The sequence below is a fragment of the Paramormyrops kingsleyae genome, chromosome 4, assembly GCF_048594095.1.
Source record: "Paramormyrops kingsleyae isolate MSU_618 chromosome 4, PKINGS_0.4, whole genome shotgun sequence".
Lineage (NCBI taxonomy): Eukaryota > Metazoa > Chordata > Actinopteri > Osteoglossiformes > Mormyridae > Paramormyrops > Paramormyrops kingsleyae.
This window is the reverse complement of record NC_132800.1, coordinates 16,861,782-16,883,739: the sequence shown is the minus strand read 5'-3', so window position 1 is coordinate 16,883,739 and position 21,958 is coordinate 16,861,782. Positions and strand designations below refer to the sequence as shown.

Genomic DNA, 21,958 nt, shown 5'->3' with positions numbered 1-21,958 from the left:
GCCAATTTAGCAGACATTACAAACAATGTCAATGTCAGATATATTTTAGAATATACATTCATGTATATTAATTATGATAATTGAATAGATCGTTTTGAATGTGATGGCTTACACAATAAAAAATGTCTGAGAAGTTCTGAAGTGTTTGACAGTGTAAGTGAGAATCGAGTCATCAGTTTTGATCAACAAGCCATATGGAATTATTTGTTGTCCAAACTGCAGACAGTTGTATGTACTCTTTGCACACATGTGCCAAAGCATTTGCAATTTGCTCAAATCAATAAGAAATTCCAATCTGATGTGAAAAAGAAGCGAATTGTTCAGAGATCTGAACTTAATGTTTTGGGAAATAAAAAAATCATTTGAGAACTGAGCCAAAGCAATTGAGAAAAACTGTAATAGGATAGAATAGGAAGCCTTTATTGTCAGTGTACAGGTAGCAAATACAATATACAGATAGAAATATATCAAATGTACATATAGAGGGGAGGGGAAAAGCCCCCCCATTCATCAGGATTACATTTCATTACATTTTATTTTATTCAGAATCAGAATTCACTTTAAAATTTATTGGTACAGCTGCATGTACTATGATTTTGTTTTGGCAGTTTTTGTGCATTCACAGTCAACATAGAACACAAGTCAGAGAAAAACAGTCATATTCTGCATGGGTTTGGCAAGCTGAACAAACAATCATTTATTTCTGTCTAACATACGTCACACTTCAGACAGAGTAAAAAGGGTTATACTGGTTAAAAAGCAGAGATTTTACCTTTTTGCCATGGAGAAGCAGAGACATGTGACACTCTGATAAGGTAAAAATGATTCCTCCAGCACACAGTGAGCTATCCCAGCATGCACAGGGACACAGAGGAGTTTCTATAAACACAAAACCCTGGACAGAGGGGTTCAGTGAATGAGGAGGTGAAGCTGTACAGGAGGGTCAGTCCATCAGAGGAGACTCTGTAGAAGGACAGAGTACCAGCCGCCCAGTCCAGATACACTCCTACTCTGCGGGAGCCTGAGGGCTCTATGGGTATGACAGTCTGTTTATTATTGTGCCAGACAGAGTAACTGTCAGGAGAGCAGCGCAGACTCCATGACTTGTCATTGTCTCCAAGCAGACGGTCATCACTGCGTCCTTTCCTCCCGATTCCTTTATAAGTCACTGCTATCCAGGCTCCATTTCCACTCCACTCAGCCTCCCAGTAACAGCGACCAGTCAGACTCTCTCTGCACAGAACTTGGTGCCAGTAGTCAAATCTCTCTGGATGATCAGGATATGGCTGCTCTGCCCCCCGTGTCACCTTCCTGTTCCCCTCTGACAGAGACAGGTCTCTGTGTGCTGTGTTGGGGTCCAGCGTCAGCTGGCAGGAGTCTGTAGGCAAGAGGAAGAGCGATTAATCCCATCACGAAGCCCAGCATCTCCATCATTATCACTGTCACACCTCACACACTCACTAACACAGAACTCGCTCCAATACACACATTTTATTCCCAATATACTCATGTAGCCGCCCGAGTCTGTGGCGCTCCGGCTGCCCCCTGCGCTGTGAGACACGCCGCGCTGAGAGACTCGCTGGGGACCGAACTGCACTTTAGCCTGCGCTCTATTATTCTGTACGATACACAAAATATAAAAACGAAGCAGAAATTTAAGTATGTGAAATACCTCAGGAAATGTCGGACGTCCGCGCGACGCCGGCGGGAAGACGGGGCGAAATGATGCTCGTGTTAAACTAATAGGCTTAATTACAGGTAGATAAAATTACAAACAGCATTCATCAAACATGTTAACCATAAAATTATACGACACAGATTACCACTAAAAGTGAGCTTGTCTTTACGTCACTATATGAAGTTCTTACAAACCACTTTGGACACACACCTCTCTCCAGCAGCGAGCCGACGCGATGCTCCCAACGCGGACGCGGACGCATCTAGGCTGGTTCTCCGCAAAGCGCAACACTCGCGTATCTGCACCGCGCATGCGTACACGGAAACGTTCATAGTTCTCCGGTCAAGCTGTGTACTTTGCTCTTGCCATATTTAAGTATTATTATTAGTAAATTATTATTCTGATATTCCCTGAACACGTGCCACAGCAGTGAGGTCTGTGTATATTTCCCTACGTTTTACAAATTCTTTTATTCCCTCTCCACCACCCCCCCTCTGCGGAGGACTGCTTTATTTCTATTTAAATATTTATTTATTTATCTATCTATTTATTTATTTGTTTTTATTTACTTCCTCATACTTCCTCAAGAGAAGGAAAGGGAGCAGGGGGGGGGGGAGTTGAAGAAGGGGGATAGAGAAAGAGGGAGAGAGAGAGAAAAACAAAAAAAAGGAAAAACTGAATCTGCTTCAATGTCTGCTGAAGAGAGAAAACAACAACCACGAATCACATCGAAAATCAAACATTAAATGTTATTGAACAGCACACACACCCAGCATTACAACACATGCCCAGAAGCAACAGCCGATCAAGACAGCGCGCGTCCATGTGCACCTGTCCGCACACCTGTTTGTGTCAGTGCGCTGGTGTTCATAAGGTTTCTCCATGTAAATGTCTAGTAGTGTGTGTGGGGAGCCACAGCCCCGCCCCCCCAGGACATGAAGCTGACATGGAGGAGACCCGGGCCCCAGACACCCAGAAAAGGGCAGAGGATAGTTCCGGTGGGGGGTCATCCGGCAGCCACATCGCAGGAGCCCCAGGGGGCCGTGGCGGCGAGCCCGCAGGCTCCGCCGAAAGCCGGCCACACCAGGGCAGAACGGAGCCCGGGACCAGAGATCCAAGGGCCCCCCCACCCCCCAGCCAGGGCCCGACAGAGCCGGGAGGGCCAGGCCCCGTCAGGCAACCGCCGAGAGTGAGCCAGCACACACCAGAGCATCCAACCCCGGACATCGAGAACCACCAACGCATCGGCAGCCGGAGGCCCCATCCACCGGCAGGGAGTGTGGCGGGGGGGAATAGAGCCTGAGATGTTATTCCAGGTGGAGTCTAAGACCCAACCTGACACATGCGTATAGACAAACAGGCGCACACATACACAAGCATGCTTGTGTACGTTTTACAAATTCAAAGCGCCAGTTCACAGGGCTGCCAACTTTGATCAACTGGCTGGCGTGAGATTTTCAATTCGGAACAAGGCTGCACACACATGCATACGCATTTATATGTATGTAGCAGTTTTATCACCTTGTAAATTGCCTGTAGGGTTTGCAAACTACCATGCTTCGTCTGTGCAGCTACATGAGGTTAACGCGATGCATGCGCAAGGTGCAGTACCACCAGAAATTGGGGTGGCAGTATGGTCACGTTTTGTCACGGGACATTGTCTTTACATACGGTACAGATAGTATTAAAGTAGCATCTGATTTTATAAGAATGAATGGCCAGAAGAACTGTATATTTTCAGAGGCAAGAAAGAAAATATTCCAAACATTATTGTGTCCTTCTGTGTACAGCGGCTTCAAAATTTATTGGCAGTATAAGTTTCTAAGAAAGCAGTGTCATGTGTACAAAGTACAATGGAATTTTAACTTGAAATTCTTACTTGCCTCCTTTCATAAGTAGCGTTATTTTTCAATACAGTTCCATCCATCCATCCATCCATCCATTTTGTGCCACTTATCTAATCTAATATATATAACATATAATCTATAATGTAGTATATATTATATATAATCTCTCAGGGTATATATTATATATAATCTCTCAGAGTATATATAATATATAATCTCTGGGTCTGCCCCGGGGCCTCCTCCCAGTTGGACATGCCCTGAAACACCTGAAATCCGAGATCCAGTTGCAGAGAGTGGTGTTCAAGCTTAACCCCCTCAGTTCCACAATCAGCCTTTGAGGGACACATTTTAGTCCATGAATGACATTCTAACATATGTGATTCTCTTATCCAAATGTGTCAGGGAAAGGTGACGGGCAGAGGGTATGGTGTCCCCAGTAGACCTGTTGGACCAGTATGCAGATTGGAGAGGGTCTAGAGAGGTAGGAAGATTGGTCTTCATGGCTGCCATGACCAGCCGTTCAAAACGCTTCATGATGATTGACATGAGTGCTATAGAGCAGTAGTCATTCAGGCCTGTCACTGATAGCTTCTTCAGCACTGGGACGATGGTGGTTGATGTGAAGCATGCTGGGACAGACGACTGGCTTAAAAAGGTGTTGAAAATGTCTGTGAGGACACCAGCCAGGTGGTCAGTGCATTCTCTCAGCACACGGCCAGCTATGTTGTCAGGTCCTGCAGCCTTGTGTGGGTTGACTCTGGATAGAGAACTCCTCACATCAGCTGTGGACAGACAGAGTAACTTGTCGTTGGCTCCTTATTCTGTACTTCAGAGTCTGCAAAAAAGTTGTTTAGCTCTTCTGGAAGGGAGACATCACTACTACTGATGTGTGGGTTGGGCTTGTAGATCGTGATTGGCTGAATTCCCTGCCATATACGGCTTGTGTCTTTGGTGCAATTAAAGTGTTCATTGATCCTCTGTGCATGTGCCTGATTGGCTATCCTCATAGCTCGGGACAGGTTGCCTCTCAGCGTCCTGAAGGCAGCCTTGTCTTTAGGTCTTAAAGCTGCATTTCTGATTCTTAGCTGTGTGAGCATTTCCCTCATCATCCAGGGCTTTTGGTCGGCTCTCGTGGTCATCGATCACAGAGTTTATATACTCCTCCAGGTTGATGGCATCACCATTTATAGCAGCCTCCTTAAAAATGTCCCAGTCAGTAGATTCAAAGCAGTCTTGGAGAGCTGAGACGGCACCAGCTGGCCACACTCTTACTGACTGGTTTGTTGAGCTTCAGCAGGGATTTATACGCAGGAACCATGAACACAGTGACATGGTCTGAGTAGCCGAGGTGAGGGGGGGAAGGGCCTTGTAGGTCACAAACATTGTACAAATATTGTCCAGACAGATTCTCTCTCTAGCTGGGATGTTCATATATTGAAAGAATTTGGAGGAAACTGGCTTCAGATTTGCCTGAATGAAGTCTAAAGCAATAATAAAAAAGACTCTGGATTAGCTTCACAACCTAGTCGTAGGATTGGAACTCGGCCGTTAAGTGAGGAGTGTCTGTACAGAGAATGCTGCAGCAGTACCACAAAATTAGCAGCTCACTGTGTAGGCAGTGATTGTACAATCCCCCCCCACCAGTTTTATTGAACGTTGTATGTCAAAACTATGGGAGGTATTTTCTGCAAAAAATAAAATGAAAATGATAGAAAGAAAATACAATCTCCAATTTGCCATTTAGTTTTCAAAGTCTGTGCGCAAAAAACCTGCAAAAATGAAAATTAAAGTGAAATAGCACCATTTGCATTTTAATTTTCCACTCATGTATGAGCTTCCGACCGGTCGGAAAACCAGATGTTTGAAAAGAAGATTTCTGTGTGAAATCTCACATGCAGTCAGACAGTCACAAATCAGGTGTAAGAGGTAGACACAGTCAACTGTGGCTAGTTACTTTTCTGTAACCAACAACGTAATGTCTTCAGCAACTACCGCGACCACCACAAACAGCACAACTGCAGCTGTAGTGAACACTACCGTCGGAACATCGAGCACCGAGTGCGACACTGCAGGGGGAGGTTCTCTGGTGTCTGAACACTGCCGTGCAGCACCACTCATACGCATCCAATGAAGGTGTTTCTGAGTTGTTCTAGGTAATGTTTTTGGATTCAGAAATAGCCAAATCTTTCACCTGTGGAAAGGACAAAACTAGCTACATTTTAAAGTTTGGACTTGCCCCACACTTCAAAAACGAACTGATTTCTGCAGCTAAAAATGCAGGACCATTTGTACTGCTGTTTGATGAAAGTTTCAACCGGTCAACAAAAAATAAACGACTAGATGTCCATGTTCGATTTTGGGAGGCTGGTGGTGTCCAGTCACGTTATCTTGGATCACAGTTCATGGAACATTCAAAGCCTGAAGATCTGCAGCACCATTTCAAAGTAAGTGTAGTCAGAGTTTTTGTTCATGGAATGTTATTTGGATGATTTAAAGATACAAGATGTGTTCATTTAACTGAAGCATATTGCTTTTAGATGGAGTTTTAAAATATTTCTGAATTTATAAGCAAATTTGCAATCAAACATGGTGTAATCGTTTCAGTTTTTCTTTCTCATGTTTAATTGTTTAAATAAAATATTTCTTTTCTTAGGATTGTGTGCGCCTACTAGACATGAAGAATCTCCTTTCCATCAATATGGATGGGGTAAATGTGAACTGGAAGTTTCTTAATAATTTCCAGCAAGAACATGCTGAACTACATGGAGGTCGGCAGTTAATTAATGTTGAAAGCTGTGGATTGCACACGCTTCACAATTCACTCAAGACTGGCTTCTCTACATGGAATATTGAGAAACTGTTGAGAGCAATGCACTTTGTTTTTCACAATGTCCCTGCAAGAACAGAAGATTATACAAAACTTACAGGCTCATCTCTTTTCCACTCCCATTCTGTGGACACAGATGGGTGGAAAATCTGCCTGTTGCAGAGAGAGCCATTGAGGTATGGCCAAAGCTTAAAGAGTATGTGGAGGCAGTCCATGGAAAAGAGCTACCATACCCTGGAACCTCCTCTTTTGATACTATTTAAGCAGCGAACGAAGATCCCCTGATTTCAGCCAATCTCCAGAACTCTTTGTCCATTCTTGAAGAAATACCAGACTGATGAGCCAGATATCTGCTTAATTTAAAAATGTTTTTAAAGTTTTTGTTTTCTATAATATTTAAGTGGGTATTCTGCATTTTTTTTTTCATTTTTAATTTTATAGAGTCTGGTGAGACGTTTCATCAAAAGGGAGCTGCTCCAAGATATCACTCCTTTTCAAATGACCAAACTTGACCCTGATGACCAGAGGAACTGGGTCAATGTTGACATTGGCTTGGGTGCTGAGTCTGCCCTTAAGGTAATTCATTGTTATTGTTTAATATGTATACTTAAAAAAACTTAAAATACACTGCATTCATTCCCTATGTAGCCATGAAGACCAATTACTCGATGTGTGCTATCCCTCCTTGATAGGCTCTTCAAAATTCAATTAAATTCAATTCAATTTTATTTATATAGCGCATTATCACAACATTACATTGTCTCAATGCGCTTTACATTTCTGCCTCGTAAGGACCCCCCATTGAGTAAGCCAAAGGCAACGGTGGCAAGGATTCACTCCCTAAGAGGAAGCAACCTTGGGAGGAACCAGACCCAAAGGGGGAGCCCATCCTCCAGGGGCCGGCAGATGAGTCAAACAAACAAGATGATATGACTAAGCTAATACAGGGGTTGAAATATATGTCTCAATGCAGCGGCCGACCGGTGCAGGCACGGGGTGCTTGATGCACGATGGCAGGATTAATAGAGGCACAGCCGCAGGGAAGGATGGCGAGGCATCGTGTTGAGCCAAGGGCAGGCAGGTTGGAGGGTAGTTGCCGGAGGTGGAGGTAGTTGTCTTGCAGGCAGCAGAGGCATAAATTCTTCAATGACATTGTGCTCCAGGGAGCACACCCCAGAAGGGGTGAGGGAGGAAGTAAGAAAAATTGTGTATTAGCCAGAGTTGAGGAAACCAGAGGCAGTGCAAGCAAAATGATCGAGTGCAATATTCGTCTAGGCTCCGGCAGATCTGGGTATTGCAGCATGAGAAAGAGGGAGAAACAGGCGGGAACACAGGCATGGGGACTCCCTGAACATCAGCACTCTAGTGTAGAGCTAGAGTGACAGCACTGACGCCTCAGTTTATCCAAAGCCAATGACACCGATCCCCACCCAGCTCTTCACCTCATACTGTTAGTCTGACTGGGAGTGAGGGACTAGCTGGAACCAGAACTAGGTTTCCTATACGCTAAGCTATACAAGTGCGTTTTTAATCTAGACTTGAAAAGCGAGAGTGTGCCTGAATCCCGCACATCCGCCGGGAGACCATTCCACAGCTGCGGAGCTCTGTAAGAGAATGCTCTGCAGCCTGCCGTAGCCCTGTCTACTTTAGGAACTAATAGATATCCTACTCCTTGTGAACGGAGCAGGCGAGAAGGGTTGTAAGGGACCAGAAGATCATTGAGATATTGTGGTGCAAGGCCATTCAGAGTTTTGTAGGTCAATAGCAATAATTTGTAGTCAATCCTAAACTTGACCGGTAGCCAGTGCAGGGAAGACAGGATAGGGCTAATGTGATCAAATTTTTTAGTTTTTGTGAGAACTCTGGCAGCTGCATTTTGTACTAACTGAAGTTTATGTCGGGATCCAGATGGACAACCCGAAAGGAGGGCATTACAGTAGTCCAATCTAGAAGTTATCATCAGCATAACAATGAAAATTAACACTGTAATTTCTAATTATGTTACCAAGCGGTAGCATATATAGATTGAACAGTAGTGGGCCCAACACTGATCCCTGCGGGACACCATATCTTACTTTAGTGGCTATGGATGACTCATTGTTTACATGGACAAACTGGTAACGATCAGTTAAATATGAACGAAACCACAGTAGTGCTGTCTCTTTAATGCCAATCAATGTTTCCAGCCGGTCCAAAAGAATATTATGGTCTACAGTATCGAATGCTGCAGTTAGATCCAGTAAGAATAATAGCGATATACAGCCACGGTCAGAAGCCATAAGCAAGTCGTTTATCACTTTGACTAAGGCCGTTTCTGTGCTATGATTGGGTCTGAAACCAGACTGATATAGCTCGTTAGCATTATTATCTTGAAGAAAGGAAGACAGCTGGTGAGCAACAACTTTCTCTAGAATTTTAGCAATGAAGGGAAGATTTGAGATGGGTCTGTAGTTTCCTAAGTCACTAGGTTCAAGATTTGGTTTCTTTAGGATAGGTCTAATAACAGCCATTTTAAAAGATTTAGGAACATATCCAAGACTAAGAGATGAGTTTAACAAGTTTAACAATGTAGTGCTAATCAGTGGTGCAATTTCCTTAAGTAGATTGGTGGGTATTGGGTCAACAAGGCTAGTAGTGGGTTTGCAAGAGGAAATTAACTGAAGGAGTTCTGTCTGCACTACAGGAGTGAAACATTCAAAGGTGTTATCATTAGTACTAATAACACTAGCACTAGCAGAGGATTGGTGGTTGTGTGCAACCGTGGGCGTGCTCGTGATGGTATGTCTAATCGTGGTTATTTTATTATTAAAAAACGCAATAAAGGCATCACTACCAAGAGCTTCTGGGACTTGTGAGTTTAACATTGAACGATTCTTTGTTAACCTAGATACAGATTCAAATAGGAATTTAGGATTGGTTTTGTTATTTTCTATTAGTTTAGAGAGATACATAGACCTAGCAGTCATTAGTGCATGTCTATACTTAGACAGGCTCTCTTTCCAGGCAAATCTAAAAACTTCTAATTTTGTTGACCGCCATTTGCGTTCTAGCTTTCGTGAAGCTTGTTTAAGTTCACGTGTACGGTTAGAGTACCAGGGGGCAGGTTTCTTATCTCTATGTTTTATTTTCTTGAGTGGTGCTACATGATCAAGAGTGGTACGAAATGATTCTACCATGTTCATGGTTACCTGTTCAAGTTCATTTACACATGACACTTCAGAGGTTAGGTTAAAGGACTGTGGGAGCTGTTCCAGAAAAGTTGCAGTGGATAATGAGGCTATGGAACGTCTAGTATCGTACCTCTGGCCTGGGGCCTTAGGGGAGTTATGTTGTATTTGAAATGTTAAAAGGTAATGATCTGAAAGTAGAGGATTCTGAGGGATAATTGATATGTGTTCTACCAGGACACCATGACTAAGAATCAGGTCTAGGGTGTGGTTACAGGCATGAGTTGGCCCAGTTACATTCTGATGTACACCGACAGAGTCAAGAATGGTAGTAAATGCTTTTGTTACTGGATCACTTTCATTTTCCATATGAATATTAAAATCACCAACAATCAAGGCCTCGGTAGTAACCACCAAGCTTGTTAAGAAATCTGCAAATTCCTTAAGGAAATTGCTATAGGGGCCTGGCGGTCTATACACAATGGCAATGGTGATTGGAGGTGTAGAACTACACTTAGATGTGCTAGCAAGACTTAGAATAATAAATTCAAACGTACTAAAGCATTAACCAGTATTTTCACGCACTCCTAGGTCGGTCTTAAATATTGCAGCAACTCCGCCACCTTTGCGATCGGGTCGAGGATTATGCTTATAGCTATATTCAGCTGGAGTGGATTCATTTAGTGCCAAGAACTCATTCGGTTTTAGCCAAGTCTCAGTAAGACATAGGGCACCAAGATTAAAATCAGTAATGATTTCATTTACGAGCAATGTCTTAGGAGCCAGCGATCTAATGTTCAGGAGTCCAAGTTTTAGGTTTGCATTACACCTACTATCCAGAGTTGAAATAGGTCTAATTTCTCTAAGGTTTTTAAGACACGAACTACGATGGAATGACCCCCTACGATTAAAACCGCGGGGAACAGACACAGTCTCAATAATATGAAGCCTGGGTGACGACTCTAAGCGACTAGCAGGCGGTCGGTTAAGCCGTTTTGCCTGCCGCCTTGGCTTGGCTCTGGTTAGTCAGCAATCTGCCCTAAGACTGTGAGCTATGCTTTTTGACAGGAGATCGGCACCAGCCCATGTGGGGTGAATACCGTCCCTCTTCAAAAGCCAAGGCATACCCCAGAATGTCCGCCAATGGTCTATATAACCCACACCATTTATCGGGCACCATTCCGACAGCCAGCGATGCAACGACGATAATCTGCTGTACATTTCGTCGCCACATCTAGCAGGGATGGGGCCAGAGCATGTTACTGACGCGGACATCTTCCTCGCAAGGCTGCACACCGTTATGAAATTTGCTTTAGTGATCTCCGATTGCCTCAATCGGACATCATTAGTGCCGACGTGGATAACAATATGCGAATACTTACGTTTACTCTTAGCCAGCACTTTTAAGTTTGATAAGATGTCGGTCGCTCTGGCACCAGGGAGACAATTAACTACGGCCACTGGAGTCGCTACTCTCACGTTTCTTAGTATAGAATCGCCGATTACTAGAGCGCTTTCAACAGGCGGCTCAGTGGGTGTTTCACTGAGTGGGGAGAACCTGTTGGAAACGCGAATGGGTGAATGGTGCCGGTGTGAGTCCTGTTTGGACTTACGGCTATGCCGCCGGGTCGTCACCCACTCGCCTTGCTGCGAAGGCCCTGCTGCCGGAGCGGGGTGAGACTGGCTCACTACAGCGGACATATCCGGAGCCGCTAACACTGCGTCAATAAAACTCTCACTCTCCTGAATCTCCCGTAACGTCTGGATGCGTCCCTCTAAGTCTGCGATCTTCTCCGTCAGCCTGGCAACTAGCTTACACTTATCGCAGACAAACGTACCGCTAATGACGGGAGAAGAATAACTAAACATACTGCACTCGGAGCAAACGACAGGAGCCATAGTGATATACTTACGTTTAGCGGGGAAAAACTCCGGGGGCGGAGGCGATTAATCCGAGCAAGAGTAGTAACAGAGTAGGTGACCTCACTGCCCTCGAATTTAGAAAAGACTGCATAAGGTGCCTCTCCAGAATTGTTAAGAAAGTGCAAGAAAAGAGCCCTTTGAAATACCCCACTGTCAGGCAGATTGCATGTTTGGAGCCTCCATCATGAGCAGAGACCCAGAATGGTGCAAGGGAAAGATGAAGTCTCTAGTTCAAAGATTTCTGCAGGACAAGCAATTGACAGGAGGGATTTCTGCTGGTAGGAATCAAAATAAAGGTTATGCACAGCTTTTTATGCATGAACTACATACAAGCACAGGTAAAACTACCTGCTCAGCATCTCTGCCTGACGCCCCTCCGATGGTGCCGCTTGGCCGGCTGCAGGGTCGTCAGCCAGGAGCCTCCCTTCACAGATGTTTCGCTCCTTTAATCCCGGAACATCTCAGGGTGGTGGAGCAGCGAAAGGGACGTTTCCCTAACACTCCCTGCAGCCTGCCCTAAGATCCCTCTCTACCCCACGCCTTGTCCTTCCTTCGGACCCAGAAGCTCCCTTGCTCTGCCTCATGAGCTAGATCTTGCATTGCTCTCCTCTTCCTGTGGCCTGTGAGACCAAAGGTTTTCAGGAGCCGCTGCATGGATGTTCCAACAAAGCCTTCCACTGAGAATGTAAGAGCCCTCCAGCCGGCTTGAGAGCATGCAGCAGCCAAGTCTGCACACCTCTCTTTCTTCCTCTCATAGGCAGCCTCCATCTCCTCCTCCCATGGGACGGTCAGCTCCACCAGAATGACTACTTTGGCGGGTGCTGACCAGAGCACTATGTCAGGGCGAAGGGGTGAACTGGTGATCTGCACCGGAAATTTCAGCTGGCGACCTAAATCCTCTCTACCCCCGGGGACAAGAGGGTGACCCCTTGTTGGGTTGGAATTGTTTATATATTATCACTCATGTGTATTCTTATGAATGTATAGCTTGTTTTATATGGCAACTGTGTAAGTGCTTAACAGTAATTTTCTATCACGTGCAGCAGACGAGCCCACCTCTGCTGTACGTTCTGTTGTTCCTATTTCCACTCCCACTTCCACATCCCATTCTATCCCACTCGAAATGTTGTTCACACCCACAATGTAACCTGATCACCTTAAAGTATAAATAAACCCTCTCGTGGTGCCACACCCTTGTAGCTACACTGCGGTGTGCACCCTTGCAAGTAAAACAGCGCGTGTCTCATACTCTGTGGGCCAGCAGCCGGGGGGGGCTGATCACTCTCTCCGACACCCCTGCATTGGAGCTGCACTGTGCTACTCCCCCTTGCCTAACGAACTGGATACATCCCTGGGATGATGGGATGCTGGCACAGTTTACCTCCCGCCTCCGTGTCTCCAGCAGCTCAGCCAGCTTGCACAGGACTTTGTCGTGCCACCATCTATATCTGCCCTGTGCCAGTGCTGCCTTGCAGCTGCAAAGGATGTGCTTGAGGCCTGGGTTTGGGGAGCTGCAGAGGTAGCAGGGTTCTTCTGAGCGATACCAGGTGTAAAGGTTACGGGGGCTGAGCTCCTCATATCCGCCCAGGTAATGGTCCTGCTGGTCACAGCTTCCCAGGTGGACCATTTGCCGTGCTGTTGTTGGCTCACTGCTGTAACTTTGTAGTGCTCCTCATCCATTTTGGTCACCTAGGAGATGATGAGATCTTTCCTCTCCTTCTTGCTGGCTTTAGACCATCTTAGTGCTGCTGTTTCCCATCCTAATCCAGCTCTGCCAGGCTGCATAAAGCCCACAATCTCCTGGTGTTTCAGCCTCTCTGTGGCTATATCCACTGCTTGTGCTACATTCCACTTTCTGCATTTCGGATAGACGGGTCTGGCGAATCTCCTTCTGATGTAATTGTTGGCCTTTGCTTCCAGTTTCAGGACCGTTGTCATGGTGATCTCGCACAGCTTCAGTGGCCACATTATGCGTTTGTTCAAGGTGAACTGGTTGCACAAAACCTTGAATTTTCCAGGCAGGGAGCACTGATTGATCTTGTGAAGGCCGTCCATGAGTTGAGTTGTAACAGCTGAGGCCATATGCTTGTCGGGAAGATCAGCCGTATATAGCCTTCCGAGGTTTCGCACTGCTTCTTCCACTACCAGGGGAATCCTTTCGCCATCCACGGTGAAACACATGATGTCATTCCCTTTCTGGATTGAGAGGCTGCAGGACTTTGTGGGCTTGATTTTCATGCGGACCCATGCTAGCAATTCCTCCAGCCTTTTTAGGAGTCTTGCTGTGCATGCTGCTGTTTGGAGGAGCGTGGTGACATCATCCATGTAACTCCATATGGGCAGGAGTCGTTGGCCTGTTTGGGGCTTTGCCCCTCCAACCATTTGTCTCCCACCTATCAGGATAATCTGGAAAGCAGATGTAAAGAGGATGGAAGAGATGGAACATCCCATTGCTATTTCCTTCTCCAGCTGGTGCCAGGCAGTTGTGATGTCCCGGGTTGTGTAGCAAACATATAGGCTATTGAAGTAGTTTGCTATCAGCTTCTGGATGCTTGATGGTACATGGAAAAACTCCAGGGCGAAGGTGATGAGCTGGTGGGGAACTGAGCCGAAGGCGTTTGCGAGGTCTAACCAGACGACATGCAGGTCCGACTTGCTGTGCCTGGCTCTCTGGGTTTGTTCCCAAATGTTCCACGCAGCCAGGGAACCCTGGGACGCCTGCCTTCTGGCAGGCAGTATTGATGTAATTGTTGACTAGGAGGAAGTTGGTCAGGCATATAGCCAGGATTGAGAAGAAGATTTTCCCCTCCAAGTTTAGCAGGGCAATGACTCTGAACTGGCTGAGGTTTTTGGACTCCATTTCCTTTGGGATGAAGGTGGTAACTGGGATGTTGGAAGTACGCACACTATGCTGCAGTGCGGCGGGAGTAGGGGCCAAAAGTCGTACTAGGCGGAATTGGCGCACAGAAAAAAATAAATTGATGTTGCGGATAGGAAACGGGAGCCCAATGAACACAATGTGGACTTACAAATCTCTTTGTTCGTATGTCTGAAAGTCCGTAAGGACTTGCAAAAAAATTTATTTGTTATTTGGGCTTTTAGGATTTTTAAAATTATATTTTAAATCAACAATGAATGTGTTTGCAATTCCCACCCCAAAGTTCCGAGGTACCAAAAAAGAAAGGGTACTTTGTGTACTGGAACTTTTGGTACTGGTACTCAAACGGAAGTCAATGGAAAAGGGAAAGTACCAAATGTACCGTACCTGGTGCAGTGGAAAAGCACCCTGAATGAACTTGCCTTGCTTCGCAGTTGAATTCAAAGGTTACTGACATAAACAGATCATGTGAATGTGAAAAGCCAAGAGTCAGAGGGAGAGAGAAAGAGAAGCTCCACTAGCAGAAGAAAATGAAACACAATAAAACATCTTATACAGGGAGAGAGAAGCGTGTGTGTGAACAGACTCACATTGTAAGAATTCTGCTCTGGTCCTAGGCACTAATTCTGGTAGGACGGTGTCTTTGGTAACTGGAAAGAGACAGAGAGAAACAGGGATGTGAGTAAAAGGAATTTACTTGCGAGAGATGGACTTCACTCACTGTGGAGACAGCAGCAATAGGGGAACAATATCAGGCATTTTTACAAACTGCAAATCATTGTAAGTTTCACTTAATACAGATTTTTGTTTCTATAATGTAGAAGAAACATGTTTCATGTGATCTGGGTTTTGCAGCCAGTAGAATGTGGAGCTCTTTCGCCAGTTATCACAAAGATTCAAACTTACTGAAAACAAACTGACTTGGTCACACAAATGTGAGGCTGACTGTACTGCAAACTCTCTCTGCATGGTCTACATCAGGGGTGGCCAGTCTTACCCGCAAAGTGCCAGAGTATATGCAGGTTTTTCGGATAACCTTTAGGTCAGCTGTTCGACCCCAGGTATGAGGACTCTTCAGCCAATCAGTCCTCTAATTAGTAATCCAGCAAAAGCCCACAGACAGCAGCCCTTTCTGGGTAAGATTGGCCACCCCTGGTCTATATGAACATGAACAGACTAGAAAATGTATTAACCTGTATGATGGATCTCTGCCATTTTCTTTCTGCAAACATTCTCCAGTTGATCTTTCAGTTCAGAAACCTCCTTCCTTAAATTCCCAAAATCAGATCTTGGACTGACAGAGATTCTGGGTCCAAATCCAGCTTCAGGGGTGACAGGAAGACCCTGGCACCTCTACAGACACACAGTGTGATTAAACAGCTTCATCAAAACAAATGTGTATTGTAATGTAATTAACAGGACCATTAACATCTGACAAATGACAGACTATCTGAAATACAAATGAGAACATGCATCCATTTGAATACTCTGGTTTTCTTATTGTCAAAGTAGCTGTTCTGTTACCTGGAGGAAATGGATGTGATCCTCTGTGTGTGAAAGCTGCTCCAGTTCAGAGTGTCTCCTCTTCAGTTCATCAATCTCCTGCTTCAGTCTCTCCATGTCTCCTTCAGCCTGACTCACTGCAGACTTCTCCTGATCTCTGATCAGTTTTGTCACCTCAGAGCGTCTTCTCTCAATAGAGCAGATCATCTCAGTGAAGATCCTCTCGATGTCCTCCACTGCTGACTGTGCTGAGCTCTGTTGGTGACACATGGAGCAGAGGACAGTAAATTACAATTGGCCCCTTTTGAGACTCCAGAGAGCCTCATTGTACAATAGTGATGTGAGCTGACAGGAGGTATAAAAACAGCACAGGGCTGGGGTTTGGAGCGTCACCATGCTGGATGCCTCAGGTACTGAAACCCAGCCAGCACTGATTGGAAATGATCCCTCATTAAGCTCATACACTGTCAGCTGCAGGGATTTGGCAGAGACTGGTGGCTGTATGGGGCAGGTTGGTTGTCACCATTAGGTCTCAGTTTAATAGGTGACTTTCTTGGTGTTTATTTGCATTATGCTGGGTTGAGAAAAGTTGTATTTTTCTCAAATGGGCCTTTTATGGTACTTTTCTAAATAAATAAGCTACTACTGCTGCAACACTTGGTTAAACTCTATCTAGCAACTTTGTCCCATTAAATCTCTGACCCAGAATAACCCACAGCAGCATTACTTTGACTAATACCCATAAGTCTATAAATCTGCAATCTGTTGAATCTGAAAGAATTAAAATGATCACAAGCCAGCTGTTATCTTCTCCTCAGGTTCATACTCACTGTGAATGAGCCCACAGCCTCTCTCAGCTCCTGCAGCTCCTTCTCTCTCATCTGAATTCTCTGCTGAAATTCCCTCTGAGTTTCACCCATTTGTTTCTACAGATAGGAAACAAGATGATGACAAAAGTTTGTTTCATTAGGTGAGATCATATTCATTAATCATCCTGTCCAGGGTGGACCCGAGCCTTGGGCCCTATGCTGCCTGGGAAAGGATCCAGGCGCTCTCTGTGACCCTGACCTGGATTACCGGTTAGGAGATGGATGGATGGATGGATGGATGGATGGATATTCTTAAATGATTTATTGACTGTAGGTAGGATAAACTGGACATAGACCCTTTGGTCCTGTTTCCACCTGGTATTAACATGCGTCCTGGGTGATCCAATCACAAGTGCACAGCACTAATTACAGGTGTGAAGGCACCCAGGACACATTGAGGATGCATTGAGATCCGATCACTCAAACCACATTGGGAGGTGGTCTGGGCCGCATATGGCCACATTCTTATAGTGATGTGAAGGCGAATGTGTCCCGGGCTGCATTGCAGGACCGGCTACTCAACTGACGTCCTATTTGATTTATGTCAGATCACATGTCAGTTGATAATGGGCCACTGTGTAGTAAACTGCACTGTGAACAACAATAATGCATCTTTGCTGCTGCGACACTAAAAACTCTGAATCTGCTGGGAAGTTGGTTTAATATTGGACTGTTGTGACCCATTCATATGGAAACCGTGTCATAGTGTGCATCACTAATGTTACATGCAAATTCAGAAAAGATAATGTGTAAGATGTGATTATTAAAGATGTTTCAGAATTTGCACAGATCATATGTTTAATGAGCATGTTGGGGCGCGGCCTGGTGCAGGCAGGGAAACAAGGTGACGATCCACTTAAAAGCTCCAAGACAAAGGGATTTAAGGAAACTGAAGAAAACTGGAAAGACACTAAATAAAGGAACAACAAGGGGTCAGAACTCACCAGGGAAAATGTAGCTAAGAAAACGACACGCAGACTAACAGAGGGAATGGGGCAGCTAGTGATGTTAAGCTTGACACCGAAGCTCCGAGGTATGTGACAAAAAAACTATTCACTACATTCTGAAGCACAGCTTTGAGGTTTCCGCCATTCCACCCTAAACATGTGACCATGGTCATCCGAAGCTTCGTTCTGTACTCAACCATCTGACTGTTTTGGAAATTGAAAATGAGGCGCAAAAACACAAAATAAAGTCTGATGCTAGAGACTGATGCTGCACCAAATTTGATTGCCTGTGTCAGACACACAACCTGCATTGTACATGCACTGAATTTGGTTGTGAAGAAGGCCATTGATCAGACACAAGGACCTGACGATATCAGATCCAAGGCATGACAGATTGTGCGTGACCTACTTCAGAACCAGTACAACTGCTAGAGAAAGGCTTTGTCAAATCCAACAGCAGATTCAAGAAGTGGAAACCAGCTGGAATAGCAGCTATTCAATGCTGCAGTGATCACATGATCAAGGAGAGCCAGCTGGTGCTGCATTGGTCACTCTGAAGACAGAGCTCACAACCCTGACCTCAGAGGAATATCACGTAATTTATGATTGTCTGGGTGTTTTATGACATTTCAGTAAGGCAACTGTTGCACTTTCTGAAGAGAAGAGAGTATCAGGATCCAAGGTAATTCCTCTCATCCACATGCTTAGACATGCTGTGAATCTGAAACTGTCCCAGACACAGAATGTTAAGGCCCAGCAGTTGTGCAAGAACCTCTTGAAGTTGCTCACTGAGAGGTTGTCAGTCTATGAGACCATGAGCATAATGACACTGGCCACACTGCTGGGTCCAAGGTATAAAACCTCAGGTGTCTGTAACCAATCTAATACTCAGGCTGCTGTGAAACGCCTTACAGCAGAGTGTGCATCCAGCATAAGATTACAGGAGGCCCAGCAGAAGGCATCCACACCCACATGCATCCAGGCACCAAAACCAGAGCCTGCAGGAACCTCATCTGGTACTGCAATACACACCGGTACCGTTGCAACCTTTCTCATTTTAATAGTAATGTTCAATTAAATTGAATTGGGATAAATAATTATTATTGCACAGTACAAAATGCATAGTGTATATAATGATTCATGCTTTGTCATTTTAGTTCCAGGTCTGTAGGATCTTCTGGAGAGTGATGTGGGGGAGAGCAGACAGGTCAAGAGTCCTACAGCAGATTCTACTGTGGAGGTTCAGCAGTACCTCAGTGACCCAAATATAGTGCGTTCTGAAGACCCTTTGCAGTTCTGGGATATGCAGAAGGCTGTGTAGCCACACTTATATGAACTTGCAACACAGTTTCTCTGCACTCTAGCGACCTCCGTTCTATGTTAGCGGGATTCTCTAAAGTGGGAGAAGTTGTTAATAAAAAAACCCTGACTACTTTGCTCCTTTTACTTCACTTGTTCCAAGTCAGACATATAATTCAGCACATCAGGCAAATCAATGTCAACATTAAATGTCTTTGTTAACATTTTCACAAATTTTGAGCTTCACTGTTTATGATTAAAAGCCAAAATATTATCCTATGGCAACCAACACAATGCATTACAGGCTGAACCCTTTAATCTTGAATATAAATGTATTAATCTAGGTATATCTTAGAAAAGACCTTTTTTTAACATGTACATTTGTACTGTGTTGAGGTATGTAAGGTAAGGTAAGGTAGGTAAGGTAAGGAGCACACGCTGATTACAGTGCCTTACCACACCCACCACACGACCAACCACCTCAGGGAGGAGATCCTGAGTGCAGCCGTGCAGTGGGTGACGCCTCAGCACCACACCAGTCTGAATGGACCAGTGTGAGTTTTTTCCAGTGGCTGGAGTGTCAATCCTGCAAAACAACTGTGTTGACGTAGTATAAAAATGCATGTGTATAACGTGAAAAATTTATTGTGAAATATAGTTTGAATTATTTAAGTAATCACATTTGCATTATGTCAAATAATATATTATAATAAGGACTGTCTAATGAAAATCGCGACATTATTACAAAATACAAATTAACAATTATACATAGAAGACAAGTGTTATTATGAAATATAATACTGTTTATGGAATTATTTAAAAATAAAGGGACACATCATTGAAATATTTATTTATTATTTTATTTAGCTTTAGACATATTTATTTATTTTATTTGAGTATCATGGCGTTCCATACAAACATCTTAGGCATTTTTGTTACCCTAAAATGTGCTAATAGCTTCTGATTCCTTCTTGTCCTTCTTATAATGTTCGGCAGATTCTGCATACGGAAGTTATTTTCGTGCTTATTTTAATTACTGCGGAAAGTGAGATCCAATTACAAACGGTCAGTCGAGATGCGTGTGGAGACGCTTGTTAATACCAGGTGTGAACAGAGCCTTTGACTCACCACTGTTGTACTGAGCTCATAGTTTTGTGTTTGTGGGTTTCCTGTCAGCTTAAACAGGGCTGGTCATTCTCATCGGACCTCTCTAATTAACAAGGTGTTTCAATAATAACAATAATTGATACCTTCACTGATCCCTGTGGAGAAATTCCACCCATAGCAGCACCCAGGGAGCTGGGGGTTAAGGGCCTTGCTCAAGGACCCCCAGATGTACCAAGGCCAGGCTTGAACTGGCAATCTTCTGATCAAAGGCAGAGAGGCTTAGCCCACTCAGCCACAGGCTGCCCCAGAATTATCACACTCTGGCTGTTTCATGTTTACTGCACCATTCTCAGTAAACTCTACACACTGGAGTGTGTGAAATTAAAATCCCAGGACGGTGGCTGTTTCTGAGATGATGGAGCCGCTACTCTTATGCTGAGCTCCATTTACCTTGGAGGCCGGAACTCTGAGCTGGGAATGACGTCACAGACGAGTTAAACATGTTCCAGTGCAGCAAATCGGACAGCCATTTAGCAAAACCAGTGACTGGTTTAAAAAAGCAAAATTTCTTGCTTAGCCAGATAACTTGTATTTAATGTGTCCCAGTTTAAATGACCTTTTTCTTCATTCACTTGTATTTAGCCCAGACTACATTAAATACGTCTGGCTGAGCAAGACATCCTGCTTTCTGAAACGGGCCCCAGTTCCAGCCCAGTTAATTGTTAGCCACTGTATGTGTGATCACACCATATTTAAACCCTCTTAGCTCACACATCTCAGCCATTCAGATGCTCAGCCAAACAGTAAGTGAACCTTTTCACCCTGTTTGCTTGCTGTAGATATTCAGCTGCAGCCACATGATTTGAAGTTTGAAGGAGTTTCAGTAGGAATTTAATCAAAACTTGCACTTTCAGTTAATTTTTCTTTCATTTTACCAAACCAGACTTGTTCTGAGTGTTTTGTAGCAATTACACTAACATGTATTAAGACAAAATCCATTTATTTAAAATGAACTTTATATTTAGATAAGAAAATTTCTGGCCTGACCTGTATCTCCTCCCTTTGTGCAGCAGCTGAGACTGTATCATGGTCTCTGTGTTTATCCATCGTACAGAGATCACAGATACACTGCTGGTCGGTACGGCAGTAGACCTCCAGGGGTTTGTCATGCTGGGAACAGACCTTGTCCTGCAGATGTCCAGTGGCATCAGTCAGCTTGTGCTTCTTAAAAGCTGGAGACTCATAGTGAGGCTGGAGGTGAGTTTCACAGTAAGAGGCCAGACACACCAGGCAGGACTTGACAGCTTTGTGTTTTCTCCCAGTACAGACATCACACTCCACATCTCCAGGTCCAGCATAATGGTCAGCAGGAGTAGCTGCTTGTAGTCCAGTCTTCTTCAGTTTCTCCACCACTTCAGCCAGTATGGTGTTTCTGCCCAGAACAGGTCTGGGTATGAAGGTCTGTCTGCACTGGGGGCAGCTGTAAACTCCAGCATGATCCTCCTGATCCCAGCAGCTCCTAATGCAGCTCATACAGTAACTGTGTCCACAGTTGATAGTCACTGGATCCTTCAGTAGATCCAGACATATTGGACAGCTGAACTGGTTCTGATCCAGTGTGGAACTGGCTTCTGCCATTTTACCATGAACACTGAAAGGATTCAGTTTTGTTTTCTCTCACTTCCTGCTTCTCAGGCTGCAGCAGGTGTGGTTTTGGACTAAGGCCAGACTGAGAAGGTTTGTGCAATTATAGACAGACTGTGTCAGGATTAGACAGAACAAGCTTTGACAAGTACTGTCAATCCACAGATTTGTTTTTTACATTATTCTATATATAATATTCATGAAAATAAAGGGTGTAGCACATAAATGTCATATATCTTCATTTCTTTCTGTGTGTTTCTGCTGGCAGT

General features: G+C 44.5%; 1 protein-coding gene across 2 annotated transcripts in view; it reads right to left on the bottom strand.

The window, feature by feature from the left end:
* The window catches only part of LOC140588912 (tripartite motif-containing protein 16-like), a 136,546-nt gene extending 114,831 nt beyond the window's left edge, over window positions 1-21,715 (bottom strand). The window contains exons 1-6 of one of the 2 annotated variants that reach the window (XM_072711566.1): window positions 21,093-21,715; window positions 16,654-16,749; window positions 15,845-16,078; window positions 15,514-15,673; window positions 14,911-14,970; window positions 467-1,378 (exon numbers count right to left, since the gene is read on the bottom strand). In XM_072711566.1, coding sequence (XP_072567667.1) covers window positions 846-1,378; window positions 14,911-14,970; window positions 15,514-15,673; window positions 15,845-16,078; window positions 16,654-16,749; window positions 21,093-21,683 — 1,674 coding nt within the window. In that variant the 5' untranslated portion in view covers window positions 21,684-21,715 and the 3' untranslated portion in view covers window positions 467-845. Of the gene's footprint in view, window positions 1-466; window positions 1,379-14,910; window positions 14,971-15,513; window positions 15,674-15,844; window positions 16,079-16,653; window positions 16,750-21,092 lie in introns of those variants that run through there. The other variant, XM_072711567.1, reaches the window with a different exon arrangement.
* Between the last annotated feature and the right edge of the window lie 243 nt (window positions 21,716-21,958).